The sequence below is a fragment of the Solanum stenotomum genome, chromosome 9, assembly GCF_019186545.1.
Source record: "Solanum stenotomum isolate F172 chromosome 9, ASM1918654v1, whole genome shotgun sequence".
In the NCBI taxonomy this organism is placed as follows: domain Eukaryota; kingdom Viridiplantae; phylum Streptophyta; class Magnoliopsida; order Solanales; family Solanaceae; genus Solanum; species Solanum stenotomum.
Window position 1 is genome coordinate 11,421,757 of NC_064290.1, and position 20,258 is coordinate 11,442,014.

Below are 20,258 nucleotides of genomic sequence, written 5' to 3' on the forward strand. Positions count from 1 at the left end.
CCCCCCCCCCCCCCCCCCTTTGGGTACTTTTACAAGTTCCCTGTGAAATCTACCAAATCTACTGTCTACCCTACCAACTCTTGTTTACACCAAAAAAATAGCAGGCTTATATGCTTCATCTTAATCATCTGTATGTTGACACTCTGATCTTCAAAGCACCTATCATTCCTTTCTCTCCATAAGGTCCACCATGTACAAGCTGGTATTGTCTTCCACCAATCTTCTTCTCTCCCTCTTTTGCCAATTCCTGACCATTGATTCATCAACTCCAAGGTTGTCTTGTGCATCACACAACTAACTCCTAAAATGCACAAGAAACTGCTCCAAAGGCCTAGGCAGTGTTGCAATGCATAAACAAATGACTATTGACTTCTGCTTCCCGCTCACACATAAAACATCTAGAACATATCATCCATCCTCTTTTCTGCAGTGCCTCATGTGTGAGGCAGGCTTTCCTGCACCCTAGCCATGAGAAACAAGTCACTTTTGGTGGACTTCTGGCTTTCCAGATTGCCTTCCAAGGCCCTGTGTCTATTGCTATTTGGTTGGAATTGATATTCCAGAAACATGACTTGACTGTGAAGTAGCCTTTGCGGTGTAGTTTCCAGATTGGCTTGTCTGGGCTCATAGAAATACCAGGGGAAGTGTTTAATGTTCTCAGAAGGCCTGCTACTTGTCCAATTTCTCAGTCATTCATTGCTCTCCTGAAGAGTAAGTTCCAGCCTTGTTGGCTCCATACCAGAGAGATAGTATCATTTTTCTACAAGCTCAAAGAGTATAATTGGGGGAATAAGTTCCTCAAGCTATTCTCCCCTACCCAAACTTCATCCCAGAAAGCAGTTTTCAGATCATTACCAACACCAATGAAGATGTTGTTAATAAAGTAAGGCCAAAGTCTCCTAATTGTTTTCCAGACACTACAACCAAATGTGCTCATGACTACTTCAGTTATCCAGTGGCTGAGTAAGCCACACTTTCCTTTTTATCATGATTCATATCCATGTCTATTATTGTAGAAGATAGAGAGAAACAAACTTTGGTGGTCGGATTCTTAGTTTTGTTCTTTGTTTTTGCCGGAATTGAATCAACCATCTTCCTCAAAGCATCTTGGTGGATTCTTAGTTGATGTGCTCTGGCTGTCGGAAGTAGTCAACATCTCTTTTGCTGATCTCCACAACAACCTCGAAACAAATGTGGTACCTAAATCTACTCCCATTCTCTTATTACATTGATTATAAATTTCAAACATCTTCGAAATTAGCAAAAACTAGGGTTTGTCCTTTTACTTTGTAGAATTCTTTTAAAGGTATTCTTTTGTGCTTTGTGGGAGATATTAGGATAGTCAAGAAGGTCGGAGAAGTAGCGCGAACAAGTAAAGAAAAAATCCAAACCTTTGTCATTACATGATTTCATGTTGCTCTATAATTTAGTTTTATATAGGAATTTTTGGGGAAAAAACCAGAGTTCTTCTCTTCTGTTCTTCTGTTCTTCTGCACTCTCTTCTTTAGGAGCAAATTAATTGAAGGGGCCAACAATCCTTTGCTACAGGGTTAAGAAGCCACAATAAGTTAAGAATTACTGCTACTTTAGATAATTTAGTATGTTTTAATGTTGTTTGGTATTCATTAATGGTGAAAAATGATGCTTGATTATACAATAGTAAATCAACCAATAATCAGAAGGAAATTATCAAGGAACAAATGTTACAATCCAAAAAATTATAAAAGCTATCTAAGACTTGCAATCTTTCATTAGAAGTTATTGAGATATACTAACAATGTCAAATTTTCTAATTTGAATGTTCTTAGCATCTTTAAGTTTTTCCTTAGTTTAAACATTCACATTCGTAAGTTTAATAAGGTCATATATAACCGTGCAAAGCGCAGGTAAATTATCTAGTAGATCAATAAGTCAATAAATCTAGTTACAAGTTTTTAGCGATGGGCCAAATTCAGAAGTAAAATTTACATTTAATGACATAACATGCTCATAACATCAACAAATATAACCTAGCAACACCACCAAGTTTTGAGCTAAAGAAGGAACACCAAGGATGGAGAAATAAATAACGGTCCTGGCAAATAAAATGATAGATTGAAAAAGAAGTTTTCCTGTTAGCTTCATTCCTTATTGAACATTTCCTAAACTTTTGGATAGCAATATAACCAGCACCTCAAAGTATCCTAGAAGTGATCGGTACACCAAACAGCAGAGTGTAATCAAAATTTGATTTCTATAAAGTACCTCCTGCGGGGCCTTTTCACAGGCTGACGACCTCTCACTAGAAATTATATCACCCTGGGTGCCTCTTGAGACAGTTACAGAATTATGAAGTGAATGATTGATCTTTGACATTTGAGACTTCTGAATTCCAGAATTCAAGAGTTGACATTTTTCCTGTATGCATTAGTGAATTATGTAAAAAAAAATGGCAAGATGATCATAAAAGTAGATTGACATAAATACTACCAGCAGTTTCTCCTTCTTCACACGCCTCAAGTGGAACTTTGTTTTCTCATGTACAAGCTGACATAACAACATTATTGCTTCAACAGCTCTGTGTTACCATTACAAATTAGAGAGATGACACACTTTCCAAACACACACTAATCTGATGACAAAATAAATGAACATTAGCTATGTTGGAAAAACAAAGGTGAAATGAGAATTTACCTTTTCTCCTGAAAATTGGAAACTGATGCTTTCTGAAAAGATCAGGAAATCAGTGTCAATAGTTATTCAAACTTCCTGTGGTGTTAAGAAGAATGCATTAAACAATTGATCTATTATTATCTTGGTTTTCATTATCTCTGAAACATGAACCAATGTATCCCCAAGCAAAGAAACCTGAGTGAGAATTTGACTGTGCAAAATATCGTATGTCTTTGCCTTCTGCATCCGGGTGACAATGTCTTCCACCATTTCAATCTACAACAATTTAGTGGCAAATAATAATGATGATAAGACAAAAGGAATCAATATCGGTTATTTTATATCTAGAAGCAAATCCCACCAACACAGACATTTCTAAAGCATATTTTGAAGTGAGAAGACTATACCGCTGGCATAGTAAGCCTTTCTTTAGGCAAAGATATCCACTCATCTGCATCATCCATAAATTTGGAATTAATCTGCAAGGCGAAGAGGAAGCTTTTTCATTTCCCAGGCTCTCTTCAGAATAAGTGTCATCCAGGCAAGCAATAAAGAAAGACCATAAAGAAATCTTACATCTTTCCACTGTCTGAGTTCATCATGAGCTCTGTGCATTTCTTTTCCACTATCATCAGGATTTCCCGAAGTTCCTGGATGATTATCGACCCCTCTCTGAAGTTTTGGGCTCCTATGAGACATGATAATCTCATTTGTGTGCTCCATATCTCCAAATGTCAATTCTTCACTGCTTCTTTTATGGGCAGAAGAGTTTCTAGGTCTGCCAATAGATTGATTGGATCTAGGAGATTGCATCACTTCGTCTATAGAGAAACATATAGAGTTGGATTGTGCCAGCGAGTGATGCCCTTTTGCTGATGGACTTCGTGAAGACCATTTTACGGGAGTCTGCAGAATATGGTTATATAAGTATTAAGTGACTATTGTATGCAAGTTGCAAAGTTCCAACCTAAAAAGGTACCAGAAACTCATTCAGCTAGTGTGTGCATAGAAGCCACAATAAGGATTTAGAGTTATAAATTAAATGAAACACCAAATTCATAATTGAAAAGAAGATCCAGCCATGTCCATGTTCACATTTCAGTTTCAATATTCCATAATTAACAAAAAAGGAAGAACAACTGTCAAAGACAGTAGCGTCTTTAAGGAATACAGGACAACACCACATTGATAAAAGAGAATAAAATAGAGGGCAAAATAACCATAGGGAAATAGTAAATAAGCAAATTATCATGGTTCATGTAGGACATAGGTCTGCATACTGACACTACAAAATAGTTAATGACAACACTTAACGGAATAGAATGATGTACTTACCTTTTCAACTACCAAAGATTCTAGATTCTGAATAGAGGAAGAAGCAGCGCAAGCAGAAGAACACTTATTTTTCTCTCGAGGATCAATTTCGAGTTTAGGGAGACCTGTTTCAGACTGAATATTCCCATCTAATATTGCTGATGATAGATGAGAGCTCCCATCCCTGCAGATTCTCGAATCCTCATCGTTTCCCAGTTCATTAGTTTGCTCAAGGAGATTAGCTTCTATGCTATGTGTCCTGTCTGGTTGCCTTAACACTTTGCTTCCTTCGACAACAGGTGAACCAGACTGTTCTTCAGTTAATGTGGATGAAGAATACCAGTTGCCAGCCGTTGCAGTCACAGATGGTCCATCTGTCACATTACTAATTAAAGATGCATTTTTTACCGGACCAAAGCTTTTCAGATGTTCATCATCCAACTTTGATTCTTTAAAAGGGCTAGACTGATGTTCAGTCCACTTTGACTGCAAGGACTTTTCTGGAGTAAATACCAATTTTTGAGCAATAGCAATCACTTCCTCTCGCCCTGAATAATCAACCAATGGGGAATCAGTTCTAGAAATCAGTGATATCTTCTGTCTGAGGTCATTTGGTGTAACCATGTCATTTTTCTTCCCTGACAAAGAAAACCTTGATGAAGACGAGGGGTCTGCAGGCTTCAACAGTTGATCCATGGGGAGAATACCAGCATCAAGATGATTGAGAGATTTCCCTGGCTTTTCTGGACCAAAAGATTGTTCACATTGAATTACATCTTCACTACTTGAAAGAGCCTTACTCCAACTACCACCTGGGATGGACGTTTTTCTTTCTCCCTCCTTCATAGTAGAACCTGAAAATTGCTCCTCTGTACAAGTCATAGCGGCATCCAGACATTTGACTCTCATATCTAGGTTCCTTTTCTTCAATATAGAATCCAAAGGAGGTGTTTTTGGAAATTCTAAAGCTCTAACGCCCCTGTGGGGGATTTTGTCACCACGGGAAGAAGAGAATGCAGAAGCCTTAAGCCTTTCAAGTTTGGAAATGCTCTTCTGGAGGGATGCTGAACTTGTCCAAGGTCCTCTCTTTCCATTGCTCAAAAAGCAAATGGGATCTTCCAGGAAAGGCAGTTTGGAAATGCTCTTCTGGAGGGATGCTGAACTAGTCCAAGGTCCTCTCTTTTCATTGCTCAAAAAGGAAATGAGATCTTCCGGGGAAGACACTGCCGTTGAATTCTGTTTGACAGGTGAAGGACTACCCATGACTATTAGTCTTTGTGTAGCTGGTGAAGAGGACACTAAATCTACCAACGGAGATTCCCTATCACATGGAAACCCACAAAATTCACCACGCTCATCATTGTCACTACATAGGGCTTCACTATTTTCTACCACAGAAGCATCCATGACAGACATATTATTTTCACCAAAATCCTGCAATTTAAACAACGAAAAAACATGAAATCAGTGCACTGGGAGAAAGCACAGTAGCTTAAGCCTAATTTCCTAACCAGCAAAATCATTTATCATAACTATTTGACTCAAACAAATCACTCAGGAACATGGATCAAGCATATTTGTTTGACAATTTAACAAGTAATTTAACCCCAATTGGTATGTACAAGATTGTAAAATAATGCATCCCTAAACACATCAGCTACTTGACAATTCAACAAAGACTTTATCCCCAATATGATTTGTACAGGACTGTAGAGCACTGCATCAATAAACAAGACACTAACCACCAATAGACTAACTTAATTGATTAACCACCACCACCACACACACACAAAAGAATTAAGAAACAATACAGAAGCACATGACCAGGTATTATAAATGCATTTGAAGATGCATGGGATTTACCATATGTAAAATATGACTGACACAGGGATCACTCTAACCGAGTTAATCGGTCATACTTTAGTCTTTGCAATTAGAATGAGATTCAGGGTCCAATGCACCTTTTGTTTTAAAAGAATTGGCAATGGCAAGTAAATGATCATATCTTATATTTGAAGTCATCTAATTGTCAAATAAGCTCAGTTTCAAGAACTTCAGAGAAGAAAACACTACAGACATGAACATTATGTCAAGTGGAAAATGATGAAGTATTTACATAGATGTAAACTAAAGAACTGATTTATAGACAAGCACCAACCATGTGGTGTCCCAAGATGGTGTTAACATATGAAAGTAACAGATCGATGCTATTGATTGTGCATTTAAGCAACGGAATTAACGAACCATAACTTGGGTACTTACATTACTTAACTGCTTCGGTGACTGGTTTACTCTATCGTCATAATTATCCGGTGCTGGAACAGTGGATCTAAGTGATGAATCACCATCAACAACACGAGAAAGAAACTCATAGCCATCATCTGCGTCAATTTTCTGGCACAAAGGTTCAGGTGGCATTTTAAGACTAACAACTGCATTTGCTTCTTGTTCTCCATTTCCACTTAAATCCATCATTGTACTTCCAACCTCCATTTCCTTGCTTGTTGGTGACTTTGGAACACTGGTATCTCCTGAAACAGAAACTGCATGCAATCTCTCTTGGCCTTCAGCTAAAAGAGCTTCTAAATCAGGAGAGAGTATCCCATAATCATATCTTCGCGAGTTTTCTCCAATCAGACTCATGTCACTCGAATCACTAATGCCACTAAAATTGGCAACGGGCATAGAAGATTGAGAAATTGGCTTATTGGCCATCGTCAGTTCCATGGAACTACGCTGACTGGTCTGTGTCGGTGTTTTCTCTTCGAATGATACTTCTGTTGGGGTCTTCAAGTCTATCCCTGAATCTGATCTAACAAATCTACGGAAGTGCATGGAGAAAGCTGTTGAATCCATAGTAATATCATGATTTTCGTCTGACGCTGCTGAATCTGATAGTCGGCCTGGCCTTATAAAATTGGGAGATACTGGACCGAAAAAATTATCTTCTGCACAAAAGAAAGGCCAAACAGTACACTACTGTCACAAACTCTAAAGGGTTTAACATTCCGATCAAATCAACATAATTATGTCTAATGGAACAAACCCCTCAAAACTGAAAAAAAAAACTTTCAACCAACAGACCAAAAAAATGGCTCTTTTCCCATTTCCTATTCAATGACCTCAAACTCAAAGACCACAAATTCCTTCCAGATAACAAATCTATTAGCATGTTCACACGCAAAAGCAGCTATCCTGATATGAGATATCATAGAAGTCCTTACACAAAATGTGGCCAAATTCAAAAGGGCATAAAAGGATGCAGATAACAGATAAAAGTAAAAAGGAGCCAAAATCCTAATTATTCAGTCTCTCAAAATAACAACTATTCAAGCCATAAAAACCATACATAAATTCTTCTTTTTTTCGAGAAAGACATACATAACCTCCTCCTATCACTAGCATGAAGATGATCAATACAAGGTACGCGCATGTTGTAGTTGTACATTGTGCACTAAATAGAGTACATTCGTAAGTTCTACAAACAGGGGCTGGGGTGCCATGACACCTATAACCAAGGGCGGATCCGCAACGTACATTTGGTGCCAAAGACACACTTAAGCTCTGAAGCGAGCACAAACCATGTTGAGTGCTTGGTCTTGCTTAATGTGTGCTTGAATGTCATCAAGGCTCTAAGACATACTTTTTCTTGCCAATGAAGCTCTCCTAAAGAGGAACACTAAACAAATGATGTCACTTTATCATTAAAAGAAAAAAAAAATCTTTGTCCATATATTTGTTATTCATACTTATTTTATGAGTCTAGGATTAAACATATATATATATTTTTTTTTTTATTTTTTTTTTCTTTCTTTTTTCATTATGCTCATTTTCTTATACTGTTTTAGGTCCACAGACAGGGACCTAAAACACTTGAAATCTCATATGTTAATTGAAGTCCCAACTACAAACCAAATTAAAATTTCCATCTTTCTAGTCGAAAACTATTGGTCCCTTTGAAACTCTAATTGATCAAATTAAAGATTCATTTCTTTTGTTTATTAGATTCAAAATTTTGTGGATAGTTATGGTGTTCAATTTGATTTTAAAAAAAAAATTTGGTGTTCAAATCATGTTCAGAATGCTGTATGCTTCAGCAGATAATATGAATTGACTTTTGATTTGCTTTTCAAGACTTCTATTTGAGTTCTATACTATTTCGTCCCAGAGAATCATAAGCATCTGCATAGGTAACATTTTGATCATAATATATTGTACTCTTTTGTGTTGATTTTTCAATTAATTAGGAGTATTAAATAAGAAGATCTCAAATCATCATAGCTTAAAATCTAGCTAAAACTGTACACATTGTTCTGAATGCACTGTTCTTCATTTCATTTGTATGCTTAGTAGATAATACATGGTGGATGAAATTGCTTCTAAGAAAATGTCACAGAGATTCCATTATATTTATCTATAGGATCAGAAACCTATTAAACAAAACCAAATTAACCCTTGTCGTTTGCATTCTTCTATATATCCTACATACATGCATACACAGATAGAAAAGGACGGAGAAAGAAAGCACTTGCCATCATTTGAAGTAGCAGAACCGAAATTGCTGCCAGGAGAAGGTGATTCCTCAGGTCTTAAAAACGACCTAGGCAAAGCCATCTCATCATCCCCATCCTCGTCTATATCCTCATCATTTCCTTCGTCGCCATCTTCTCTATCCTCGTTGAGCAACCAGGACTCTTTGGGATCGTCCACCAATTGATCAAAACCTAGGTTCACCTCTTCACTTTCACTGTTATTTTCAGCTTTGCCGGAGAGGTTAGGAGGTGTTTCGTACTCTTCATCACGGTCGAAGAAGTGTACAGAAGTCATCTCAGCAAAGCTCACTCTTCGAGCTCGCTTCCTCTGCATAGCCATGGTGGTACCGCCGTCCGAGTTCTCTGCGTTGTTGTTGTTGTCAATTTGCCGGCGGTCCTCGCTGGTGCCGCCGGCGGCGTCAGTCGTCGGCGCTGACATGGTAGCGAATTGGGATGTGGATTTTCAAAATTTTGAAATTACTGAGAAATTCATTGCAGTCCGGAGATTAGGGCTCGTTGTACTACACTCATTGGCAAGCAAATGAGTGATCTTTTTTTTGTGCGGGAAAGGCAGAATGTATTCCGTTTAAAATACTCATATTTTTTTTATAGACTTCTAGATTTATCTTTATCCTATATTAAAATATTACTTCCGTTTATTTTTATTTATCACACTTTGGCTTAGTATATCCATTAAAAAAATAATTATTGATATAGACATGTTATCAAAACTATTCTCTATTAAATGATGTCTTGAAAAATGATTTGAAAAATAAGTAATTAACACTGAGGGTCAAAAGTAAAACATGAAAAAAAAATTATTATTTTTTATAAGTCAAAAGTGACAAGTAAAAATGAAAATCTATTTTTGGAACAAGTGACAAATAAAAGTGAATGGAAGGAGTAATTTAAAAATTTTAAGTTATTATTTTAATAAATGAAATTTTCATAATTTGTGGAAAAGGGAAGCTATCAAATTTTAAGTTATTATTTTAATCATGTATAATTAATATAATTTTCCGTCAAAGGAGGTTTGGATGAACCCCTTAGTACAAGGTGGCTCCGCCCCTGTTGCAACACATGGAGTTTAGTTTCCGATTGAGCTAATGTTGGCTTATTAGGTTATTGATTGAAGGTAAAACAGTGGAGACTTATGTCTCATCATATCAAAGCCTTCAATTAGATTGAGCCGCCCTTGCAAGTATAGTAGTTTCTGAAAAAACCACAGTATTCTTTTCTTAATTATTGAATTTATCTATAGTAGTATTATTTAGAGTCACAAAATACACTTGGGTGTAAAACTCACCAAGCTTGGTAATACTCGCACATTGAGATTACAGAACTGTAGGATTCTCTCACAATATGTCAACTTCTATTGTTACAAGGGACCATAGATACATGTATAATGTTCCAAAAGTTACTTAGCAAGGACTTGTTTCTCCATCAAATTATCGTCTGATAATTGAGTAGGTGGTTCTTCGTCCTTGTTTGCTTTAATTATATCGACTCTCGTTCTCAAGAAGCTAGGTTGATTCGTCGAAGATAGAAGTCTTGCCCACATCCTGTCTGTAATCACAACCTTGTTTTGTTTCTCAATGATTCTCTGTTATATAAAAGTAGATCATATATTAGTGCTGCCAATCTTGGGCATCATAAGGTAAGAAGGATAACCGTATTGTATGTAATACGAAAAGAAACGAGTGAGAGGAAATGAAACTCACATTAAAGGGTATGTAAGCATGTCTGTTGTTGACAGGACCAACCGTAAAGCCTGTGTAGCCAGCCATGGCTCCATGTACAGCGCTTTGCGCTAGAAGAGTGCAATACACATTGTCAGATGCATTACTTGGAATAGCCCGAATCATGTATGTGGGATCTGCACAGAAGCAGGTTGTTAGCTAGGGTCCTCATCAAATTGACATTCATTCAAAACAATAATAATAACCAACCTATATATTTAAGATTAATGAGCATCTTCTTTTGTTTCGAGAAATGCTCCTGCAAAAAAATTCGTAGTGTTTAGTACAACTGCACACAATGTAATGTTCAATGAACGCGCACTTAATGTAGGACGATCATTAAGTAGATCCCAACGATGAATTGTACCTTTATCCTTTCTGAGATCCATAAGCCAACATCTTGTAAAAGTTTATTCCCTGAAGGATCAGTGGATTTCAAACTCTCGGAAACTAGCTCTTGTCCGGCACCTTCAGCTATGACTATAACCATATGTCCGTTGTCTTTGAGCCTATGTTCGATATACTCAAACAGTCCACCACTTCCTTCAAGATAAAAAGGGGATTCTGGAATCAAACAGCAGTCAACATCTCGACTAGCCAGAGTAGCATACATCGCTATGAACCCTGCACAAATGAATACATGTTACGTTAGAGAAACATAAACCAGACAGACAATTTCTACTATTTATATGCAGTGGATCAGCTTTGTCATGTATGTGTAGGTGTATCGACAATCTGAATTTACGTTTGAATACAAACCTCAAATATTGCATATCTAGGAACGAAAAAGAACTTGTTAAGACCTTAAAAAAGTTAAGAGAAGGTATAGCATGTGAAGATTACCACTATCCCGTCCCATCAACTTGACAAGGCCAATTCCATTCTCAAAACTGGTAGCTTCAACATGAGCAGCACTAATAGCACGTTGTGCTTCCTCAACGGCGGAGTCAAAACCGAAAGACTTGTCAATAACCTGAAGAGAAGCAGAAAGATCACTAATTTAGTTTGGTTACCTACTGAATATTTTTGTACTTGTTGAATAACAAGTACCACATGTCATATAATCTATATGAAAAAGTAGTTACCGGTATATCATTGTCGATTGTCTTGGGGATTCCAGCAACTGCAACATTGAGACCACGCCTTCTAATTTCCTGTAGGAGAAGAGACGGAATAAACTTGAGTGACACAGTTTCATTATTTTCACCATCAACACACTAAATATTACATCACATCAAGTGGTTACATTAGAATGACCAATTGATCTAAAACATGTTCTTCTGAAGTATTATTCCGGAATGGTTACGGATTAAGAGCTAAGAAGGTCTACCTCAAATATCACCGCGGCCCCTCTCTGGGTTCCGTCTCCTCCAATTATATAAACCTTGAAAACAAAAGGCAACATGAATATCTTTACTGGATGCCCATATTAGATGGAAAGAAAATACCCTGAGTTACTTCTTAAATGAATTATCCTGAGTTAGTTCACTAATAAAGTTTTACCTGATTGATACCCCGGTCCTGAATGCTATCTACTATTTTCTTGGTAACATGACCTCCTCGAGATGTCCCAAGAATTGTTCCACCGCGTTTATGGATATCATTGACAACCTTTGGTGTCAACGGAATTGTGTTTTTGGAATAGAAACCTCGATATCCTCCCTACACATCCACACATTTCATTAGTTCTGATGCAGATATGCATAAAGCAAACTTTTTGAATTACGAATCAAAATAGAATGTACTGGTCAAAACATAGCAGAAGATCAAGATATTAAAAACTTCGAAAGAATAATGAAGTTTGATTTCAACCTTTTTTGTTTGTTAAGTTTGATTTCAACCTTACTCCTTGTGTTCCTAAAAATTCCCAAAGTTATGCATTATACTTTGGATTGCGAGAACTATTAATCTAGTTGCTGCAATCCTCTTCAAGATGAGTCTTGATGCTACTGCTTCTACAACTATCTATCAAGCATTTTGATGAGCAGAGTTTTAAATAAAAGGGACACCAAATATGTAACCATTGTCATAAGTAAAGTTGCTTTATTTTTCGAAGGCATAATACATAAACAAACACTCATTTTGCCTCAACTAGCAAGTAAGCACTCCAACTTTGAAAGTGCACATCTAGACACCTCAACTCGTCTCCTCCACTGTGTCAGTTGAACACTCCAACTTACAAAACGATCATCTAGAAACCTCCAAAACTTATGTGCCACATCAGCTTTGGGTATCGACGAGACACCAGTGAGGATGAGTTGAAGTGTTAATTAGTTGCCAGTTGAGACCAAGTTAAGGTGTCTATTTATGTATTATGCAATTGCTTGAATGTATTACTGTGACATGGAATGAAATGTATACTCACATCTATCCCCGTGACTCTGCTTACGCCATACATGTAGTGTAGGCCACATACTATTTCCCTGATAACTGTATTGAGACCGGGACATAAACCTCCACATGTTACAATACATGCATAAACATCATCTGGCTCAAAATAAACCTGAAAAATCATCCAGAACGTTCATATTTAATTCGACAAAACCATAGAATCTGGATGCTGCATATGCAGTAGTTACATTAGATAACTTCATGTACCTTTTGGCAAGGACCAGCTCGACGAAAATGTAACCCTCTTGGACTGTTCTTGTGGACAACAACCTGTTAATTTGTAGGCAAACATGTAAGCAGAAAAAAACCTTGTCCAACCAGTATTCCATTAAGGGATATCTATCATATACATACTATTCAGTATTCCCTCAAAATACCATGAAACTTTAAGTTTGTCTCAGCAGATCTTAGATGATCTTTGTTTACGTTCTTATAGGAATATGGAGGAGGCAGAAAATTCCGCCAACGATATAAGCATTGTAATTAAGACAAATTAAAACGACTTTTGTCTCCGTACACATAATTGCTTCTCCAAATGATTAGAAGATAATCCACAAATATTTTTTCCATTTAAACAGAACGGACCTTTTCGGCAACTGTATCATCCTCATCGACAAAATACTGCCTGGAAAAATGTTAAAATTTTAGTTGATCAACCTGATCCTCTTGAACTTTATACATAAGCAACCAAAACTAAAGGAGAATACTATCAGGTGACTTACTTAACTACTGAATATGAAGGATTATGCTGCAATGGATTAGTATATGTCTGCAATAACAGGACAAATATTTAGTACTTGATCAAAATAGAGACTCTTAATCCCTTGTACTTGGAGAGTATAGATCATAGAAAGAATTGGAAGCACAGACACCTCATAGAGCAAAAATCGAGTTCATTTATCAAATGATCACTCAACTTATCGTTATTATCTCAAAAGGTCAGAAAATTGGAATCAAGAAGAAATGTGACTTTGTGAGATAATAACGACATGAGAAATCAGTCATATTCCACCAACTGCTTCTTTATAAATAAACAAATATAAAGAAAGTATCAACTTAATCATACACAAATATAATTCAATCATACTGCAACACTACCAGTACTTTTGTTCAACATTCAACATGGGGAATCAAAAGGAAACTTGTATACCAATTGATTAATCAATTGAATCTAGATGAGAATTCACAAATAAATAAGAAGAAACAAAATAACTTTAAAAAAAAAAAGGAGTCATAAGTTATAAGCTCGACCAATCATACTAGCTCTAAAAATAAGAGATAGGTAGAGGTAAAGAAAGCGTACAGGAAGATTTGGAATATAATCAGACAAATGAGGAACGTCTTCCAGAACATAACCATCCTCACCAATCACGATTTTCTTCTTCTGTTGCTGCTGTTGTGAATTAGTCACTTCTCCCATTGAACAACTTATATTATTCAAATTATGCACTGCAAAACTATCATCCAATGATCCCATAATTCAATTCAAATCTACTTAACTATTTATCTCAAAATGAAACAAATCAATTACCCCCAAAATTGCTAAAACAAAGTTGAGCAGACCCTCTCTGAAATTTCAACTAAAAATAGTCAACAAAAGTAACATATAAAATACAAATAATGCACAGGTGGCAACTGTTTATTGAATTTTCTCGTGGTTTTTTGGGTCAAGAGTTCACGAAAAGTTATTACAAAAAAATGAATGGACTCAACTTGTTTTGAGTGTTCTGGAAATTAGAAGATTCTCTAATTATATTCTAGATTCTGTCAAATATGGATTTCACTTAATAGACATAGAAAAAATAAAAAGAAGGGTGAGGTCAATAATGAGCTAACACTTTGAATATTTTACTAAATTAACGTTTAAGTGTAGCATGTCAATCGTCAAGCCCCACGCCTTCATTATTCTTTATTTTTCTATTCAGCAATCAACTGCCACTTGTTGTTTTGCCCTTAGCCCAAATACACGCCACAAATTTTCATTTTAACACGAGCACTATTATTTCTTTCATTTTAAAATAAGTGTCAAACAAAATTGATGGCTTTTAAAAAAGTTATACAAAATAAAGTCTTTTGAAGTTGAATACTAGTACTTATTATTGTTTTGAAATTTTAAAACAATACTTACACTAGAGCAAATTCTTTTACACTTATTTTGGAATGGAGGTTATTAGTCTTATTACTTTCTCTGTCTAAAATTATTTATCTTTTTCCTAAAAGGCAATTATCTTAAATTTTAGAAATTTAAAATAAAATAAAATTACTTTTTTTCATTTTGTCCTTAGTATAGTTTTTCTTGAGAACTACAAAATCCGTAAGATACAACTTTTTTTTCCCTACTTTCTTGTTCCTCCTTATCTGCCACCATATCTTCACCCAAACTTTGTATCTCTAGTGAATAAAAAAGAGAACTCAGACTGCCTTGCTTTTTCTAGTGGGTGGCGACGTTTCTAGACTCTACTAGTTGTGGAGATGTTAAAATGGGAAATTTTAAAAAATATATCATCCAACATAAAATATTCAATTAGTATCTAATATTATATCTTATATCAGGGGAAATATAATATATAAATATGTCAATTTTGAGTGACAGCGTATAATAATATAGAAATTAAATATAGATTAAACTATATATAATAGTATATTGTTTTATATTAAACTGATTTGAGTGGATCTTCTATTAGTTTTCCTAGAGGGGTTTGGTACCTATTTTAAGTTCCAGTTAATTTAAGTTTTTGTTAAAAAACCTCTTATTGAAAGGTAAATTACTCACTATTTGTGAATGAATCCAACCAACAATGACTTGGGAAACCCATTATCTCAAAGGGGCTTATTGACATGTACATATAACCTCTAATTAGAACTTTAATCAAATGACACAAAAGGGTCTTTTCAAAAGCCAAGATGAGGAGAATTTAGTACTATGGCGAATTAATACATAAAAAAATACATTAAATATATGGCATATTGTTGTTATTATTAAGTTATCAACAAGGTTCAGGCTTCAGCAGAAAATAGAGAGCAAAATATTTTCCCCTTAATTAACGTGTATCCTCCAAAAAAAAATCGGAGAGAATGCAATTATACAAAACACTGATAAGAAAAAAGAGAGTATCCGATCGTATATATATGGTCTCTATTTATTTATATAATATAAAGGTTAATAAGAAAATTTTAAGAATTCTATAGTTTATAATTAACTAATATAAAAAAATATTGAGGAGTTACTGGTTATGCAACACATGCCATGGGATACAAGAAAGAAAATGGAGAATGGAATATTAGCAGTAGATCTCGGAACCAAGAAGCTTTACATTTTGCTTCGAAACTACAAAGTGAATGCAATCAACTTCATCTGCCTCAAGGAAATATTGGCCTTTCTGGGTTCATACACCACGCGCAATTGTGCTTGCCCACAGATCTGCTGGGACTCTTAGCCTAGGAGCATACTGAAATCAATAACACGCCATGTTAGATGCTGATTATGGCCAGCATTAAGATTCAACCATATAATGCACGCCAAGGCTCTTGAGTTTCTTTTGAAGACTTTGTTGCATCCCAGGTTATCTTTTCTCCTGAGAAACTAAGAGATGAGAAGCTAGCCAAATGCTGTCCTATCTCATGTATCACCTGGAAGTTGGAAAGTGAGATCTGTATTAGTATACTTTGTTTTTCACCTTTTTTTTCTGTGGCTGGGAGGAGGGAGAAGTAACTGCTAACTCTATCGAGAGCCCTCCTACTGAGATAGAGAAATGATATTCTCCAAGTAAACACTTGGACATTGATCAGAAACTAATCAAATTACAGACAGGTAGGCTTAGATCCGTCATTCTGGTCAGAGAATTTCAGAGGATAAATGGCATAATATTCAAGTCGATAGCTCTAATTCAACCACATCAATCAAATCCCTAGAACCACAATGTTGGTTGCTTAAGAAACAACAACATACCAGTGTAATCCCACAAGTGGACTCATAGATATAGAGGTTGTTACGGCAACTTAAAATAAAGCACTTCCAAGCAGTTTGAAAGAGAGAAGTAACAGCAACAAAATAATGTGAATGGCTGCTTAAGAAACCTTTTCACAGCAATTACCAGTTTTCAAAATATGTAGTTGCTTCCACAAATCCGTCTATTTTCACAAGTTCATTCCTTAATCAACTTGATTTTTTATTTTTTTTTTTTTTTTNGTGTAACTAATTAAAACTCGAGGGACTAAAACAATTTATTGAAAACTTAAATAAACTAAGTCACAAATAGACATTTGTGACACAACAGCAAAATAATGTGAATGGTTGCTTAAGAAAACCTTCACAGCAATTACCAGTTTTCAAAATATGTAGCTGCTTCCACAAATCCGTCTATTTTCACAAGTTCATTCCTTAATCAACTTGATTTATTTTTCTGTTACTGTCAGAGGAAAGGGGAATAATGGTGTTATATTACTCTACAAGGCTTAAAGTCAATGTATGGCTTAAAATATCTTCATCTGCTTGAACTCAAGCAACTTTACCACTCGGGTTTTATTTTTGCAGCTGTATTAACTTACTACCTGGCATACATAAGCCATTCAGCTCGGCCAGCTGCATTAGGATATATCCAAGTTAACTGCACTAGAGCTAAATTATTCTATTTTAAGTGCTTATTCCATTCTGTTTTTAGCAGTAATTAACCAAGTTATCTTTCATGTTAATTGTCATAGAAAATGAAGTAAATAACATTAACATTATCTAAGACTTCAATTTTTTATTATATTTAACCAAAGACAATATATGGCTTTGTCTATCTTGATCTGCTTGAACTCAAGCAACCAAGAGCTGGTATTTTTGCCACTCCAGTTAGATTTTTGCTGCTGTATTAACTTACTGCCTGGCATACATAAGCCATTCAGCTCGGCCAGCTGCAATAGGATATATCAAAGTTTACTGCACAAGAGCTTAATTATTCTTTTTTAAAGTGCTTCCTTTCATTCTGTTTTTAGCAGTACATTCCTTAGTCAAGTTATTTTTTATGTTACTTGTCAATTGTCATAGAAAAGGAAATAATAACGTTAATCTTATAAGACTTAAAATTTTGAGTATATTTAACCAAAAATAATATATGGCTTTGTCTATCTTGATCAGCCTGAACTCAAGCAACCAAGAGCTGGTTTTTTGCCACTCTAGATTGAATTTTGCAGCTGTATAAACTTACTGCCTGGCATACATAAGCCATTCAGCTCGGCCAACTGCAATAGGATATATATCAAAGTTAATTGCATGAGAGCTAAAATATTCTATTTAAAGTGTTTTATTTCATTCTGTTTTTCAGCAGTACACTCCATTGAAAGTTATTTTTTATGTTACTTGTCATAGAAAAGGATATAATAACATTAATGTTATCTAAGAGACTAAGACTTCAAATTCTGATATATATATATCGAACCAAAAGTTAATATATGGCTTTGTCTATCTTGATCTACTTGAACTCAAGCAACCAATTGTCATAGAAAAGGAAATAATAATGTTAACGTTATCTAAGACATAAAATTTTGATTATATTTAACCAAAGACGATATATGGCTTTGTCTATCTTGATCAGCCTGAACTCAAGCAACCAAGAGCTGGGTTTTTTGCCACTCTGGATTGAATTTTGCAGCTGTATAAACTTACTGCCTGGCATACATAAGCCATTCAGCTCGGCCAGCTGCAATAGGATATATATCAAAGTTAATTGCATGAGAGCCAAATTATTCTATTTTAAAGTGCTTTCTTTCAGTCTGTTTTCAGCTACACATTCCTTAATCAAGTTAGTTTTCTGTTGTCACAGGAAATGCAACAATGATATTATCAGACTTAAAAGTTGATCAGATTAAATCAAAGACAATTTATGGCTTTGTCTATCTTGATCTGCATGAATTTCAGCAATCAAGAGCTGGTTTTTGCCACTTTGGTTTGATTTTGCAGCTGTAATAACTTACTGCATGGCAATACATAAGCCACTCAGCTCGGCCAGCTGCAATAGGATACAACAATAGAAACTGCACTAGGGCTAAATTTACTCTTATTTAAAGTGTTTTCCCCCTCTCCCCCTCCCACCCCATTTTTAAAACACATGCACAAATACGAAAAAATAAATAAATACCAGGATTAAATTGTTTAGAAGACTACATTTTGAACAAGGACTACATCTTAAATAAAATTTAGATAAGAAACAAAGAAGCAGCTCTAATGTTAAAAGCACGAAAAACAACCATTTACTGAACAAGCATATGAACATTTATAAAGTACCTCATGTTCCTCTTCTGAAGTCTTACGATGCAAATTTTGACCTTTTTTGCCAATTATAACAAAAGTAGGCATCTTCAGGACTTGAACCAATTGAAGTAAGCAGGCCAACTGTTCGTTAAAAAGCTGCAACGATGGGGGAGGGATTTGCAAATTTGTGCACAAAGCTTTAGTAAGGTCACTAGAGGCACCTACTTGCAACCCATAAACTGATATACTGTCAACTGCAACAGAAGTTCTATTTTCCATCTTAAGTTTACTTGCAGCCACAACAAAAGGGGCTACAATTGTGGGCATATTTGACAACCCATCTCCTACTAACAATTCCAGAACTTCATTGAGAGCACAAGCAAGTGTTGGAGGCTCATAGTTTTCCAGTAGTAACAGAGACACCTAAGAAAAGGGAGAAAAATCAAAATATGGTCTATAATCCCCAAAAGCAAAATACCTAACCAATTCAGTACAATGTATGGTAGTAGTTTTGCCCTTTATCAGTATCTAAATGTGAATTTAGTATGAATAACCCTCCATATCTAGGCAAAGCTGTAAACACTTCTTTTTTATGACCGTGGTGTTCAAATCAGCTTTCGTGCACCTCGACTAATTCCACATGTACCAGCTACAAGTACCAGATAAAACTCCCTATACAAAAGCTAGGACAGATGGAAAGAAATCACCTAGTGCAAAAATCGAATGTCAAACCAAATGTATCTCAACCCAACTTCATTGACCAACGGGCAACACCCTAGAGTGCAATGTTGTAAACACATTTTACTACACACTATCACTAAAAATTATATTTTGATACATTGCCTTGCCATATACAGTATACACTTTTTTTACATAACCAAAGACTGAAACAAATATCTAAACCGCTGGAAATATGCAGAAAGAGTCCAGGAATACATTTTTCTCAGTATCAAAAGCAAAAGTACCTCGAGATTTGCTCCATTGAGAAAATGAACGACTTCAACCGAAACCTTTTGATCTTTGATTCCGTAACGTTGTAAGGATAAATCGAGAGATTCTTGCCTGAAATGAAATCGATTAAGTAAGAAGATATAATCAATAGAAGTGGGGGAGAGGTGGTGCTGCTTACCGTTTTTGAAGGTTGGATTTAGGGTTTGGTTGAAGAGCTTCGAAGATGGCGGTGCCGAAGCCCGTTGGATCTCTGAAGAGTAGTATTACTTTTGGGGCTACCTTCATTTCTTCTTCTGCAATGCAATGAAATGGAATGCCCTAATTCGCCTGTTTATAGTACTGGAAACATTTCGGGTCGTTTGGTACTTTAATTCGGGTTCAAGAAAGATCCATGGAGCAACTTAGCACCTTGTTTGGATGGTTGTTACTTAGATTCTATTGTAT

The 20,258-nt window shown here is 35.7% G+C and overlaps 3 protein-coding genes across 4 annotated transcripts in view; all 3 read right to left on the minus strand.

Annotated features, from left to right (window-relative positions):
* LOC125875982 (uncharacterized) overlaps window positions 1-9,058 on the minus strand; it is a 23,834-nt gene extending 14,776 nt beyond the window's left edge. Inside the window, exons 1-9 of one of the 2 annotated variants that reach the window (XM_049557067.1) lie at window positions 8,499-9,058; window positions 6,229-6,914; window positions 3,988-5,400; window positions 3,229-3,558; window positions 3,060-3,131; window positions 2,848-2,928; window positions 2,674-2,705; window positions 2,470-2,557; window positions 2,245-2,364 (exon numbers count right to left, since the gene is read on the minus strand). In XM_049557067.1, coding sequence (XP_049413024.1) covers window positions 2,245-2,364; window positions 2,470-2,557; window positions 2,674-2,705; window positions 2,848-2,928; window positions 3,060-3,131; window positions 3,229-3,558; window positions 3,988-5,400; window positions 6,229-6,914; window positions 8,499-8,937 — 3,261 coding nt within the window. In that variant the 5' untranslated portion in view covers window positions 8,938-9,058. Of the gene's footprint in view, window positions 1-2,244; window positions 2,398-2,469; window positions 2,558-2,673; window positions 2,706-2,847; window positions 2,929-3,059; window positions 3,132-3,228; window positions 3,559-3,987; window positions 5,401-6,228; window positions 6,915-8,498 lie in introns of both variants that reach the window. The other variant, XM_049557066.1, reaches the window with a different exon arrangement.
* Window positions 9,059-9,759: 701 nt separating this feature from the next.
* Window positions 9,760-14,178, minus strand: LOC125876988 (ATP-dependent 6-phosphofructokinase 6-like). Its single transcript, XM_049558289.1, has 13 exons — window positions 13,932-14,178; window positions 13,351-13,397; window positions 13,214-13,253; window positions 12,836-12,898; window positions 12,603-12,740; window positions 11,741-11,899; window positions 11,568-11,621; window positions 11,323-11,391; window positions 11,081-11,210; window positions 10,605-10,861; window positions 10,448-10,496; window positions 10,220-10,374; window positions 9,760-10,101 (listed from the first exon to the last, which is right to left on the minus strand). Exons 1-13 carry the CDS (start codon window positions 14,103-14,105, stop codon window positions 9,916-9,918), a joined length of 1,521 nt encoding a protein of 506 aa, XP_049414246.1. The 5' UTR covers window positions 14,106-14,178; the 3' UTR covers window positions 9,760-9,915.
* Window positions 14,179-15,729: 1,551 nt separating this feature from the next.
* Window positions 15,730-20,182, minus strand: LOC125876971 (uncharacterized). Its single transcript, XM_049558264.1, has 4 exons — window positions 19,993-20,182; window positions 19,829-19,925; window positions 18,897-19,286; window positions 15,730-16,258 (listed from the first exon to the last, which is right to left on the minus strand). Exons 1-4 carry the CDS (start codon window positions 20,097-20,099, stop codon window positions 16,130-16,132), a joined length of 723 nt encoding a protein of 240 aa, XP_049414221.1. The 5' UTR covers window positions 20,100-20,182; the 3' UTR covers window positions 15,730-16,129.
* Between the last annotated feature and the right edge of the window lie 76 nt (window positions 20,183-20,258).